At 36.0% G+C, this 13,100-nt stretch overlaps 1 protein-coding gene across 6 annotated transcripts in view; it reads left to right on the forward strand.

Annotated features, from left to right (window-relative positions):
- Positions 1–13,100, forward strand: part of EPRS1 (glutamyl-prolyl-tRNA synthetase 1) — a 41,254-nt gene that overhangs the window by 10,583 nt on the left and 17,571 nt on the right. For 3 of the 6 annotated variants that reach the window (XM_069800103.1, XM_069800105.1, XM_069800107.1), the window contains exons 5-17: positions 84–223; positions 883–977; positions 2,298–2,424; positions 2,978–3,170; positions 3,548–3,719; positions 4,709–4,942; positions 6,405–6,489; positions 6,825–6,884; positions 7,175–7,195; positions 9,279–9,389; positions 11,020–11,156; positions 11,886–12,093; positions 12,530–12,642. In XM_069800103.1, coding sequence (XP_069656204.1) covers positions 84–223; positions 883–977; positions 2,298–2,424; positions 2,978–3,170; positions 3,548–3,719; positions 4,709–4,942; positions 6,405–6,489; positions 6,825–6,884; positions 7,175–7,195; positions 9,279–9,389; positions 11,020–11,156; positions 11,886–12,093; positions 12,530–12,642 — 1,696 coding nt within the window. The remainder of the gene's footprint in view (positions 1–83; positions 224–882; positions 978–2,297; positions 2,425–2,977; positions 3,171–3,547; positions 3,720–4,708; positions 4,943–6,404; positions 6,490–6,824; positions 6,885–7,174; positions 7,196–9,278; positions 9,390–11,019; positions 11,157–11,885; positions 12,094–12,529; positions 12,643–13,100) is intronic. The other 3 variants (XM_069800104.1, XM_069800106.1, XM_069800108.1) reach the window with 1 other exon arrangement.

Genomic DNA, 13,100 nt, shown 5'->3' on the forward strand with positions numbered 1-13,100 from the left:
TTCTTTTGGTTTTAAAAATTGCTGTTGGTAATCATTCAATTTTTATAACTTAATAGCTTGAAAAATGGTTTGTTTTCTAACAGATAATAACATATGGCAAGAGCAATTACAGCAGAACAAAGCTCCTGTCCATGCAAAGCGATGGTATGGCTTTCTTGAGGTACAGCGTGCTTTTCAGTCAGTAGGAGCCAAGTGGGTTTCTGGTACACCAAAGGTTAAAATGGTAAGATTTACTCGGATCCTCTGGAGAGAATAGCTTTATTTGTGTGAATACACTGTAAGACAGTTTGTTGGGTTTTTTTAAGTTAGAGAATTAAAAGTTAAAAGGAATCGGTTGTACAGTAAATTATATTTTTGTAAACTTGTTTAAAGATAAAGCTGGAGCTTTCATGTTTAGAAACGCATGAGTGGTGTAGTCCAGAGCTTAAATGGAATTGTATAAAAATGGCACCTCTTAATCAGCACTGCTCTTTAGACATATTGTTTGCTATTTCTAAAGAGGATTTTGAGATTCTGATAGACCTGCAAAGATTGCAGTCTTTGGTTGATTGAACTTGTTGATCACATACAGGTAAGAACACTAGGATATAAAAACTTGGCTAGCAACTGTTTCCTTTTATGGAAAAAATTGAACAACTTCATGGGACTTTTCAGTCCTGGATCAAATTTGAAGACAGAATAACTTAGAACTTAAAAATTTATCTTGTTTTGATGTATTACGAGTAATGTGAAACTTGTCAAGAGATGAATTTCGGGTTCAATATAGCAGCTTTTTGTCGTCTGGTTTGAATGGAGACCTTGGTGCAGAAGCTATTATCTAGAGTTTTATATCTGATTATACAGCTAATGCGATCTGTAATTACGTTTCTGTTAATTTTTAAGGCAACAGAAAAGAAAGCAGATGTTGGGAAGTTTGTTGAACTTCCTGGTGCAGAGATGGGAAAGGTCATTGTAAGGTTTCCTCCTGAAGCAAGTGGGTAAGAAACATAGATACTTTGAGAAGGTTCTGTCTGTGTTTTTTATTTAAAAAAAAAAAAAAAAAGAAGTGTGCTTTGGTGAGGATGTTAATCAGCTTATCAGACAAGACTTTTAAGCCAAAAGAGTATTTAAAGCTTTGTCCACATCTATGTTAGAGCTGTGTGTTTACTTCTCCTCTATACCTCATTGCACTGTTGCCTCAATTGGAATCAGGAGGTTAGTTGCCAGCAGGTGACATGGTGCTGCTCAGCAGTGGGATGAGGAGAAGCAGAAGGACGGCATTTGCATGGATAATGGAGGCGTGTGCACTGACAGGAGCTATGATGTATAAATACAGTCTTTATGAGTTGGGTGGAAGGACTTGCAGTGCTTCTCAAGGAAGCTTAGATCCGAGAAGGGAAAGATGTATGGGGTAGCCTTCCTTCAGGAAGCTTGACACTAGATGTATAATGGAGACCTTTGGACTGGGGGTCCAGTCTCTATGTAGTCCCAAAACACAAATTCCTTAAAGACCACTGAGTGGTGATGTGATGAGCCAATTTAATAAATATAATTTTCAGCCAACTTTTAATTTTCTGTTTCCTTTTAGAATTGCATGATGAGCTGTAAAATTTCCATGATTGCATTTCTTCATTAAACAGGCTGTTTCACATCATGTGACTTCTGTACTAGTGTTTCTTACTCTATTAGTCCAGTATAAACTGTTGCTCAACTATCATAAGTTTTGTATTATGTGCATGTATTTGTATAACATATACTGTTCTCATGTTACTTTAGTAGCTTTTAGTGTCTTAATTCTGGTGTTTTACTTAAAATACTGTTCTTTAGGGACACATATTTTTAATTTTTTTTTGGAAGTGATTTTCTTTTTGTGGCTTTAGATTTTTTTATATTTAGTTTAAATTGACAGTAGCTTTTTAGCTTATGTTAAAAACACAGCAACCACCATTTCAGAAAATTCCGCTCTTCTGAATGTGGTAGGTTCAGATTATCTGGCAGCTACTACTGAGTATCATCAACAGTTGGCTCAAGTTAGCCTGTAAAAACAGGAGATAATTGCAGTCCTATCTTTATATCCATAATGACACTCTAATTTACAGATTTAGGTATTTTTAACAGTTAACTACTAAATTTATGGTAGAAGAAACATAATCTACTTTCATAAATGTATAGTATTTCAACAAATATCCTGGGTTGATTTTTTTTGTTAGACTTAGGTATTGCTTTCCATTCTTTTTCCTTCCCTCACCAAAAAAAAAAAAAAAAAGTCTAGCTGAAGTAGTACTGGTGTATATATTTATTTTTTATTTCCTTTTTAGGTATCTGCATATCGGTCATGCCAAAGCTGCCCTGCTAAATCAGCACTATCAAGTTAACTTTAAAGGAAAACTTATTATGAGATTTGATGACACAAATCCAGAAAAAGAGAAAGAAGACTTTGAAAAGGTATGATAAGAGAGCAGGGAAATCCATTCACTGTATAGCTAATTCAGAGGTAAATGACATGCAGATCTGTTCTTGTACACTTGTTTTGTACTAGATTTTTACGGTATCGGTATTACACTTAAGTCTTACGCTTGGAAGGAATTCCATCATCTTTATGTTGAAAAGCTTAAAGTCCTTATACTGGTAGCTTATTTCTTCCCTTTCTCCGATGTTTATTTTACAGTATATAGATATGCAACTCTTGCAATACACTGTTGTTTTCATTGTATAAATACTTCTTAGTCTGTAACAAGTAATTTCTTTCAGCTTTCATCTCCTTTACTTGTCCCACCTCTTTCTTGAAGTTGTTTAAGTCTGATGTCATTTAATTATAGGCTGTGAATGAATGGTAAGTGCCTGCCTCTCTTTTCTTTCACGCATGTCATATTATTCTTATGGCTTATCCTTCCTGGACAATGGAGCATTAAAAACACCACATCTGGCATGAAGAGGGTAGAGGTTTAAGAAAACTAGCTTTTCTGAATATTACAGTATACAATTTCACACTTTGCAGGTTATTCTTGAAGATGTTGCAATGCTGCACATCAAACCAGATCAATTTACATATACCTCAGATCACTTTGAAACAATAATGAAATATGCTGAGAAGCTTATTCAAGAAGGGAAGGCATATGTGGATGATACTCCTGCAGAACAAATGAAAGCAGAGCGTGAGCAAAGAATGGAATCTAAACACAGAAATAACTGTAAGATATTTTAAGCTTCCGTCTTGCTTTCTTATCTTTTTAATTTGGCATCAAAACTTGATTTTTATTAACAAAGATGAATGAGATGACTAATCGCATATCTCTAAGGTCCTTATAGGAACTTGGAAGTGTTTAGTGCTTTGTTCTGCAAGGCTGGAATAAGTGTACATTTAGACAGGTGCAGTAAACTTGTGTGTGGATGAATTCATCACCATTCATTACCACTTTTAAAAAATTCAAAATGTAAAATGTGTGAAAATGAATTCCAGTGTCTGAAGAGGGGGGGTGACGTTGCTTTTTGTTACTGCAGTAATAAAACATGCTTCTGTATCAGCTTCATAATACCTTAGAAAATGATTTATTTTTATTGTTCTTAGGTGTTAATAAGAATCTACAAATGTGGGAAGAAATGAAAAAGGGAACAGAATATGGACAAACTTGTTGTCTACGAGCAAAAATAGATATGAGTAGTAACAATGGATGTATGAGGGATCCAACTCTTTATCGTTGTAAAAACCAGCCTCACCCACGTACTGGAAGTACCTACAAGTACGTCCACTTCCTCCTTGTGTGGCCTGTGATTTTTGCTCTTTTCAGGGCATTTACCATTCCGTAGTAAACTTCTTTTAATACTTGGAACCTGCTAGCATTTTTCAGTCAGAATATGTAATGAGTCTCTTGACTTTCTGAAACTTCTGCAAATGATTTTTAAAACTTGTGAGTTGGCCGTCATGGTCAGCAGTGAATATTATTTCAGTTTTGATCCATAAATACATTGTATGTCAGTGAAGACCTTCGTGTCAAAACATGGATTAAGACTTAATGGCTGTATCTCAGACAACAAAGCTGTTTGCTTTAGCTCTTGGAGCTTAAACAGAACCATGGCAATTTCACATTGCTACAATTTTATATTGCTGCAAAACATCCTTGATCTGTTTACCTGAGTGGCTGCTTCCATTTTCACAGCAGCTGCTGTCTTTGTGCAGAATGAAGAATTACTATGTTGTGCATTGAAGTAAGCCTACCCAATTGTTCAAGGCTATGGTTCAGTGCTTATTTGAAACCTCTGTTTGCAGCTATACAGCTCCCTTTTTTGGAAACATTGATTTAATGTGTGTATAATAGTAAAGCTATGTCTGTGGGTAGGGGTTTGTTTTTAAACATGGAAGCTTTCCTTGTTATTCAGTCAACTAATGATTCTTTTTGATATTTAAGGGGAAAAAAAACCTTTAAGTCAGCATTTTATGTGTTTGAAAAGAACAGTAGCAGTGTAGGATTTCTTTTTTTTTTAGACTTGAATATTAAGGCTATGATCAATTAATTTCTTGAAGGCTTTCTTTTTTTATGTATTGTCCTCTGGATTTTTTTATGGACAATTTGTTGTCTGTGTGCTATTTTAGTTTTGATCTGAAAGATTCAGGATCATAGATTATAAATATTTATATTATATAAATATAAATTATGCTTAGTTCAAATGTTCACATGTGAGGAAGGTGTTTTGTTCTTCTGCCCTGCTAATTGAATGTTTTTATTCTCAGGGTTTATCCCACATATGACTTTGCCTGCCCCATTGTTGACAGTATTGAAGGTGTCACACATGCATTGAGAACGACTGAATACCATGACAGAGATGAACAATTCTACTGGATCATTGAGGCACTGGGCATAAGGAAACCATATATATGGGAGTATAGCCGGCTAAACCTCAACAACACTGTGCTCTCTAAGAGAAAGCTTACATGGTTTGTCAACGAAGGGCTTGTGGATGGATGGTATGTTACATGGTTGTAGTTCAGCATTGTTCCTTAAGATACTCATGACTGATGCACACGTTCTTTGTTTTAGACAGTGCTTAGACATTAAAGCAGCATGAATGAATATTTAAACTATTTAAGAACATAGATTAATTACAGTGGCTTCTGCATGTACAATGTGTATGTTTACTACTCTACAGTAACTGTGTACTTACATATTCATATCCTGTAATAAACATGAGGTAGCTTATTTTTGGACTCGGCTCTTGCTATGAGTGCTACTTACACGTTTTCCACTCTGAGTCATCCGATACATTCCTGAGCAATGTCAGAAGAGGGCCTGAATTGAAGAACTTCTGGTCCTATCCATCTAGTCAAATCCCTCCTGCCTGCTCCCCCCCACCCCATTCTGTTCTTTTTTTCATGTTCACTGGATTTCTACAGGTAGTGCTCAGTGGCCTAGTAGCCTAGGTATTTTCCTAGAAAGGGTGAGCTGTGGGTTTACACTTCTGCAAGTAGTTTGGAGTCTAGAGAGGCTCCTTTGTTCATTCCCACAATGGGCTAGCTGTGGGAGCACACCACCTAAAGTCTTTTCCTTGTAGTACAGGAGTCTGAAGAAATCCATGGATAATGCTAAGTCAGACAACTACCTGTAGTGTTTTTCCTGGGTGGTTTTAGGTGATTCTGTGCTCAGCCTATGGGAGCATCATTTTACACAAGTTCCTAGGCTGCCTGGTTGGCTTGCTTAGGTGTCCCAAGTGTGCTTGGTTTTGTTGGTTTTATTTTTTGATTGTGTTGGAAGCCTAGATTCCTAGCTTATGCATGGAGCCACTTTGCTAGAGCCAAAATTTTATTTTTATATATATATATATTTTTTTTTTTTTTTTTCCTAGAGGTGTAGCTGGTCTTATGATGACCTCTCCCTCCCTAAGCCTCCCTATTAGGTCCTCAGCAAGGTTTGATTTGTGTTCCCACCAACACATATTTTACATTTCAGATTAGGCCTTTTTATTTCTTGCATAAGAGAATAAAATCATAGAATTCTATCACGTCATTGAGAGATAACACTGTCATTGTCACTCATCTCTTTCTGGTTTCTCTTGAGCAAGAAAGAATCAAGCCCTGTTGTTTCAGGTTCCATTATTCAGGTGCCATTGAAAAGGAAGTAAACATGTTAGGGATATAACTTTTGCCAGTTTTTGAGAGACTTAAGATTGAATAGTTATAGGAAAAGAGCCACTTCACCAAGAGATGGCTTCCCTCCCTGGGGTGAAGCAGAAGAAAACTTGCACCATACATTTTGTATAGATAAGAGCTCAGTCTTTTCAGTTAGGTCTTCTCATCTAGCTCTTAATTCACGCAAGCAAAGTACACTGAAGCTGTGCCTTTCGTGTGTGGCAGTACTAGTAAAGTTTTTGATCAGTGTAACTAATAGGTAGAACTTAGCATGTGACACTGATGAAATGTCTTTTTCTACCAGGGATGACCCAAGATTTCCCACTGTGCGTGGTGTCCTAAGAAGAGGCATGACAGTTGAAGGGCTAAAACAGTTTATTGCTGCTCAGGTGGGTGTTCTCTTCTGATTCTTTGAATCTACTTAGAAAGGACAAGTTTTTGTGAAGTTTCAGTTAAAGTACTTGTCACTGGGAGGTTTCTTCTTTTGAAGGTTTGCTGCTTTCATGTGTACTGCTTCAACAATATTAAGACCTGTGAGCAAGTCCTGGCAAAATGGGGTAGCAGGTTTCTTACTTCAAAAACTGTTTATTTTGTAAGCTCAAGATGCCTTTCTAAACTGTTTTGATGAATGCAAATCTTAGAGCGTTTGTAGTCTTTAAAGGACTTTGTTTGAAATGAGTCTAATAGCTAGAATATTTATATTAATTTGGTGGTTTTTTTCCAGGGCTCCTCTCGATCTGTTGTGAATATGGAGTGGGATAAAATTTGGTCCTTTAACAAAAAGGTATGTGCTTACTTGAATTTGATGCCACTCCTGATATCCTCTTTCTGGGATATGTAGAGAATCCAGCATTCATTGGAGTGCTTATCACAACAAGTAGCAGTTGCAATATGTTGCATCATTTGGCACACTTTCAGGAAAATGGAATGTCCCCCCCTTTCTAACCTGAACTAGCACTAATCCTATTGATTCTCCTATACCAGTACTTACTTGCCTTACTTAGTACGGGGAAAGATAATGATATTTGCTGTAAATCTGATATGAAAACTGCATTTCATTTTTCTGCTTTCAAGCTGCGAGCTATCTGTAAGAAGGTATTACTTAATGCTTTTTACCTTAGCATATAGCTTACAGTGCTGTAAGCATACATAGCATAAGCTATCATTTTGCAGCTTCATAGCACAGTCACATTTGCTTATATAACAGGAGCTCTACAAACCCACTGAAAATGCATTATTCCTAGTTTTAAAAGGCTGCCCATTTCTGGTTTGGCTTATTTGTTAACATAAGCACAAATCTTATTCAATTTGGTTCATGTTGGCCGCTTTTCCTTTCTGTGGCAAAAGGACTAACGCGCTGTGTATACTGCCTATGTAGATAAAGCCAGCACTGCTGATGTTTCTGACTGAATGTCAATTAAGGAATATTGCATCCTGACATGGTTAGTCGCTTTTTGGCAGTGGATGCTTGGACACTATAATAAGGCGAATTGTTATAATGCTGATTGCATATTTTGTGTGATTGTGGAAACACCTGTTATTTTGCATTGGGATTCCTGCTTGGTTTTGCTTAGATGGTACCCAGATCTGTTCATTGAAGTAGTTTTTGCTTGTCTGGCATGTGTCTTGTATTTCTTCATGTATTTTGCATTTGGTCTGCTACATACACAAAGGTTTATGTATTGGTTCTTTCTGTTGCTGCATAAAAATATTTATGACTAAGAATTGGATTTGGGGGAAAAATCCACAATGGGCTATCAGGGCTCATTTTTTGAATTGGCTTTTAAACTGAGTTTCATAGACCTCTGACTCAACTCCTTGGACAGTACCATATTTATTAGCCAATTTTATTTATATGTATCTGTGCAGATAGTTTGCAGTCTGAAATATGAGCAAAAAAAATTGGCTGCATGCAGGTAGTTCTGAGCTCAAAGACTTCATCAGTGTGAGAGCTCTTATTTTACAGGTTAACCTGTAATTATGCTACTGACTTTTTAACACCTGTCATCTGAGGAACGATTGTGAGTTTTAATGAGTAAAATAAAAAGCCTTGTAATAACGTTGTAAAATTCAGTCATTTAGTTATCAAAATTATGATATTAAATCACATAATACACCTGTATTTTGAGATACAGACACAAGTCCTTTTTTAAAGTGTGTGTCCAGCATTTAGGAGTCTGACTTCAGGGACTATGGACTTACAAATGTGTCACTTCTTAAAAGTATATCATAATATCACCTTATTTGCTAATGTCAAGTAATTAGATGCTAAATATTTCTTTCTAAAATTGCCATGTAGTTTTTCACTTGAGCAGGAATAAAATAAGGAGAAAAAAAGTCACTTTATATTAATATAAAGCAGGTGTTTTCCTTTGTGTTAGTTTCCAGTTAAACTGGTAGATCTCTGATATTCCTTTTGGACCTAGACAACTCTTTTACTTGAATTGTGTTTTTAAGTGCCTCTGAACAGTTTGACAAACCAGTATTTCAGGTATGGGAAATGCTGTGAAAAACTACATCAGTTGAGTTTGAAAATGGACAATAAAAATACAGAAGACATTTTAGTGGTATCTTTTTCTTGCCACTCATGTTGTAGAAATCCTGATGAAGTCAATGTTATGGTGTTGCCTTATTATAGTATCTAATGCGTCTGTATTAAAATTGCAGACTTAATTGATGCTTCTTCTATAGCCAGGTCTGTCCCTGATTCTGCTGGAGTACTGACCTGGAAAATGAGTATGGGATCAGGTCTTGTGCTGCTGGAAAAAGAACGAACTGCACTGATAAATTATCGCTCTAAATTCAGCTACCTAGAAAGAAGGTGGTCCAGATGTAATAGCCTATGTGCATAGTAAAACTGTATCAAAGTACATTTTGCTATCTTCTCTATGAGGCATTAGCTCATAATTTTAGTTACTTCTGGTGTCAGTAGTACCAAATCCATAGTTTTTACACAAAGTATTTCAGTAAAGATGGAAAATTGTGAAGTATTACCACTGTTTTCTCACTTTTCTCTTCTATAGCTTTGGATTAAAGCAACATTAAAGCAAACATGGAAAAATGCAGTAACATAAAGAATACCAGTTAATATTCCTTTTTGGTGGTGGTTGTTTTATACAACATCTTATTTCTCTGTCAATGTCATATATTCATGATCCACCTCATTTGTTTTCTGTAGGTTATAGACCCAGTAGCACCTCGGTACACTGCTTTACTGAAAGATGCAGTGGTCCCAGTAAATATTCCTGAAGCTCAAGAGGAGATGAAAGAAGTGGCTAAACATCCAAAGGTTCTTGCTTTACTCTCTTAATATTCTTGTATTGCAGATCAGTAAGGTTGGAAGTACCTTGGCTTGGAGCAGTCAGCAAGGAGAGTCCTGCTTTTAACTTGCTCAGGCAGCATGAGATAAAACCAAGGTGTACTTTTTTTTCAGAGAATTGTCAAGAACTGGGCAACTACTGAATGTGTTTGTTAAGAGGATGTAGGAAACTGCTTTTGTAAATAATGTAGAGTGCATATAGACAGGGCATTGAAAGGCCTTTCTGGGAATTTTGAGAAAAGGCAACATACTACAAGTATGGAGTGATGCTCAGACTGTTTTTATTATTGTTTCATACTAGCTTTCGCAGAGAAGTTTAAATACAAAATTTTATTCAAGCTTTATGGGTATAATACAGTAGATACTGCTTATCCATAAGAGTGAGAAATGCAGGAGATTTTTTAAAAATCTTCTATAAAATTAGACTTATGTAGATGTAGAAAAGTGATGTGTTAACCTGTTAATTCTACCAATGTCTGGATTTTTTAATATGACTTTTAAGTTTGGATATCAAATAGTTATTATCAGAAGTTAAGAACTTGCTAATTTGATAATCTTAGTATCCAGTAAACAGAATAATATCCCTTAAGAAGGGGAGTATGTTACTGATACAATTCTCTTTTGGCACTACAATTAGGAAAGATGCTTTCCTTTGAGCGTGGCATCTCAAGTTGTACTTAAAATTCACTGAAAGCATCCCCTAGATGTCACACTTATCCTGAGAAACAAGTGACTATTGTTGAGGTTCTGCTTGATTTACTTGTTTTTATTTTGTTGCTCTGAGTGTTCCTGTAGCCATTTCTTGTAACAGAGAGGTGGACATCTAGTTTGCCCTCTTCCCCGTGGCAGATAAACAAGGAAACAGGTTTTGAGCAGATGCAAGTGAGAATCATGACTCTTTTAAGAGTCAAAAAGTTTGAAGTGTGGTCAGATGCCAGTCAACATATTAAAACATTGATATTAAAAATGCTGCCTCCAGTATATAATGAAATAAGTACTCATCAGAAGAAACAAATTTCAAACTCCCGATCGGTTGAAAAAGTCTGAACTCTCAGCTGTCTGTCTTTAAAAAAAAAAAAGTTTATCTCCATTGTTGAGGTGCTTTAAAGCTGAGTATTTTTAGTGTTATAAGCGACATATTTCCAATTCTATCTTTAAAAATCTATGCAGCTGAGAGAAGCTTCATATTTGTTTCATTTTAACTATATAAAAAAGCAAAAATGAGAGTGATGAAGTTATTTTTGAAGGGAATTTGCATAGCAAAACAGAAACTTGAGAAAAACTTAGTTTTTAGCTGTAAGATCTTAAAGATGTATGGACCTAAAGGAAACGGGGTATGCGATCAGTTGTGTTGGAGCTAGTATTTGATAGAAGATATGGGGGTTTTGAGTGTACTGTCATACGAATGCATGCAACACTTGTGAAGGAGAAACCTGAGAGTGTTATGGAAGAATATTACAGCTTTGCGTTACTGTTATTGTCTGCCTTCTATCCTCATCTATCTTCTGCTGTAAATAAAGCAGTGTTTTGGCACTGCATTAATGTTAGTCAGCTTATATAATAACAATCTCTCCTTTGAAATTAAAATCATTATTCACAGAATGCCGATGTTGGGTTGAAACCTGTGTGGTATGGCTCCAGAGTCCTGATTGAGGGTGCAGATGCAGAGACCCTGACAGAGGGAGAGGTGGTTACTTTCATAAATTGGGGCAATATTATCATCACCAAATTAAACAGGTAACCTGTTTACTGGTAGATGAAATTAATTTTTGCTTTTCAGCTTTTTGTTGATTTTTCTTTTAATAGGTAGCTTGTAACAGTAAAATATTAATAGTTGTCCATATATGTCCATTCTGTGATTCTATATGTAGATATCTACTTTGAAATATGCAAAACTGCATTTTAGCATAGAGCATATTTTACTGTAGATTCAGGTCTGAAATCACCAGGCAGTCATGATACTGCATGTCCCTCTCATCCAATGTTCTTCATGTTTCTACAGTAATATTTAGACTGTGAAACAGCTTTTTCAGACAAAAAAAACCCATCTGGAATTTTAACAACTTTCACCCTGTGACGAATACCACTTTTGTGTACTAAAAACCTAAACCTATCACAGTTTCAGTTGTAGAACTGTTGAGGTGGGGAAGGAGACCATTAATGTCATCATAGTATCTTTGAAATGGTTGTGTTGAGACAGTGGCAGAATGGGGTGAGCTGGGATAGAGAACAGAAATAGATAGAGATTTTTTTTTCCCATGTTCTTTACTGTCTCTTGATATTTAAGAAATCAAAACTAAAGGAGAACTTCAACAGGAGTGAATACACTCTTTCATTTCCTACATCTCCCACACTTCAAAAATGAACTCCAAATACTTGTTTTTCAGTGAGTCTGTTGATGGTCTGTAGCATCAAATAAGAACTAATCATTTAGGCTTTACTCTTACCATTTCTGTTTTCCTGTAGAAATTCAAGTGGAAAAATTGTGTCTGTCGATGCCAAGTTGAACTTAGAGAATAAGGACTTCAAAAAAACGACTAAGATCACTTGGTTAGCAGAAACTCCACGTGCACCACTCATCCCAACTGTCTGTGTTAATTATGAGCATCTGATCACTAAGCCAGTTCTAGGTAAAGATGAAGATTTCAAGCAATATATCAACCGAAATAGCAAGGTAAACTATCTTTTTGTCCCCTTTATTCCACAAAGCTTATGCTTGAGGGTTTTTTTTTGCCATCACTATTTCTAGTTACTCTTATTTTAATTTAAAGATCTCATTTGTCAGACAAGCAAATCATGTGCTGGTGTGCCTAATTTCCATGTTTCCATTTAACCTTTCATAATTTCAGAATTAAAATTTGATTCATGTTTTTTCTCGGGCATTACCTGGCTTTTACACATCTGGGACCAACACTTTGAATTTTTGTCTTGATACATTCTTATGATACGGCATCTTCTTGCTAGTACTTGTTCTGCTGCCCCTGGAATTAACTAACATTTCAACACTTTCGAAATCAGAAAATCACCACTGTCCTCCTACAGCTCTACTGTATTTCTTACTGTTTCTTGTCCTCTGTTAGATTTGGACTGATTTCTTTTAATACTTACAGCAAGAAGAACTGATGTTAGGTGATCCTTGCCTTAGAGAGTTAAAAAAAGGGGACATCATACAACTTCAGAGGAGAGGATTCTTTATTTGTGATCAGCCCTATGAGCCAGTGAGGTAAGCTACCTAAAAATGGCCTAAGCAGACTTCACAGAATTTGCTTTAGCTTGCTAGGTTCTGATGTTTTCACACATGCATTGGCAAGAGTAATGTTGCCTGCAAATCCCCTTTCCCCTTTACCATGACCTTTCTGTGGAATATTTCTGTGGACTGGTATGGCTTTTAGCTTGTACATTCCTACCTCTTCAAACTGTCTAAGCCAAGTACATGGCATTTTTGGTGCACCCCAGCTAACATTTAGTATTAGTAAAGAGGTCATGGTTTCCTTGTGATTCTAAGTATATAAATTAAGGAACAATGCTAAGGAATAAAACAGGCGTTTGCCCAATTAGAGTGTGCACATACTATTTAATTATAACAGTTCTTTAGCAAGCTGCCAAACGTCTAAATTACACTGCATTGCAGCATAATAGTAAAACATAAAGAAAAGTTGTGTGTAACAGGAATCAATGCAG

The sequence above is a fragment of the Haliaeetus albicilla genome, chromosome 13 (genome assembly GCF_947461875.1).
Source record: "Haliaeetus albicilla chromosome 13, bHalAlb1.1, whole genome shotgun sequence".
Taxonomy (NCBI): domain Eukaryota; kingdom Metazoa; phylum Chordata; class Aves; order Accipitriformes; family Accipitridae; genus Haliaeetus; species Haliaeetus albicilla.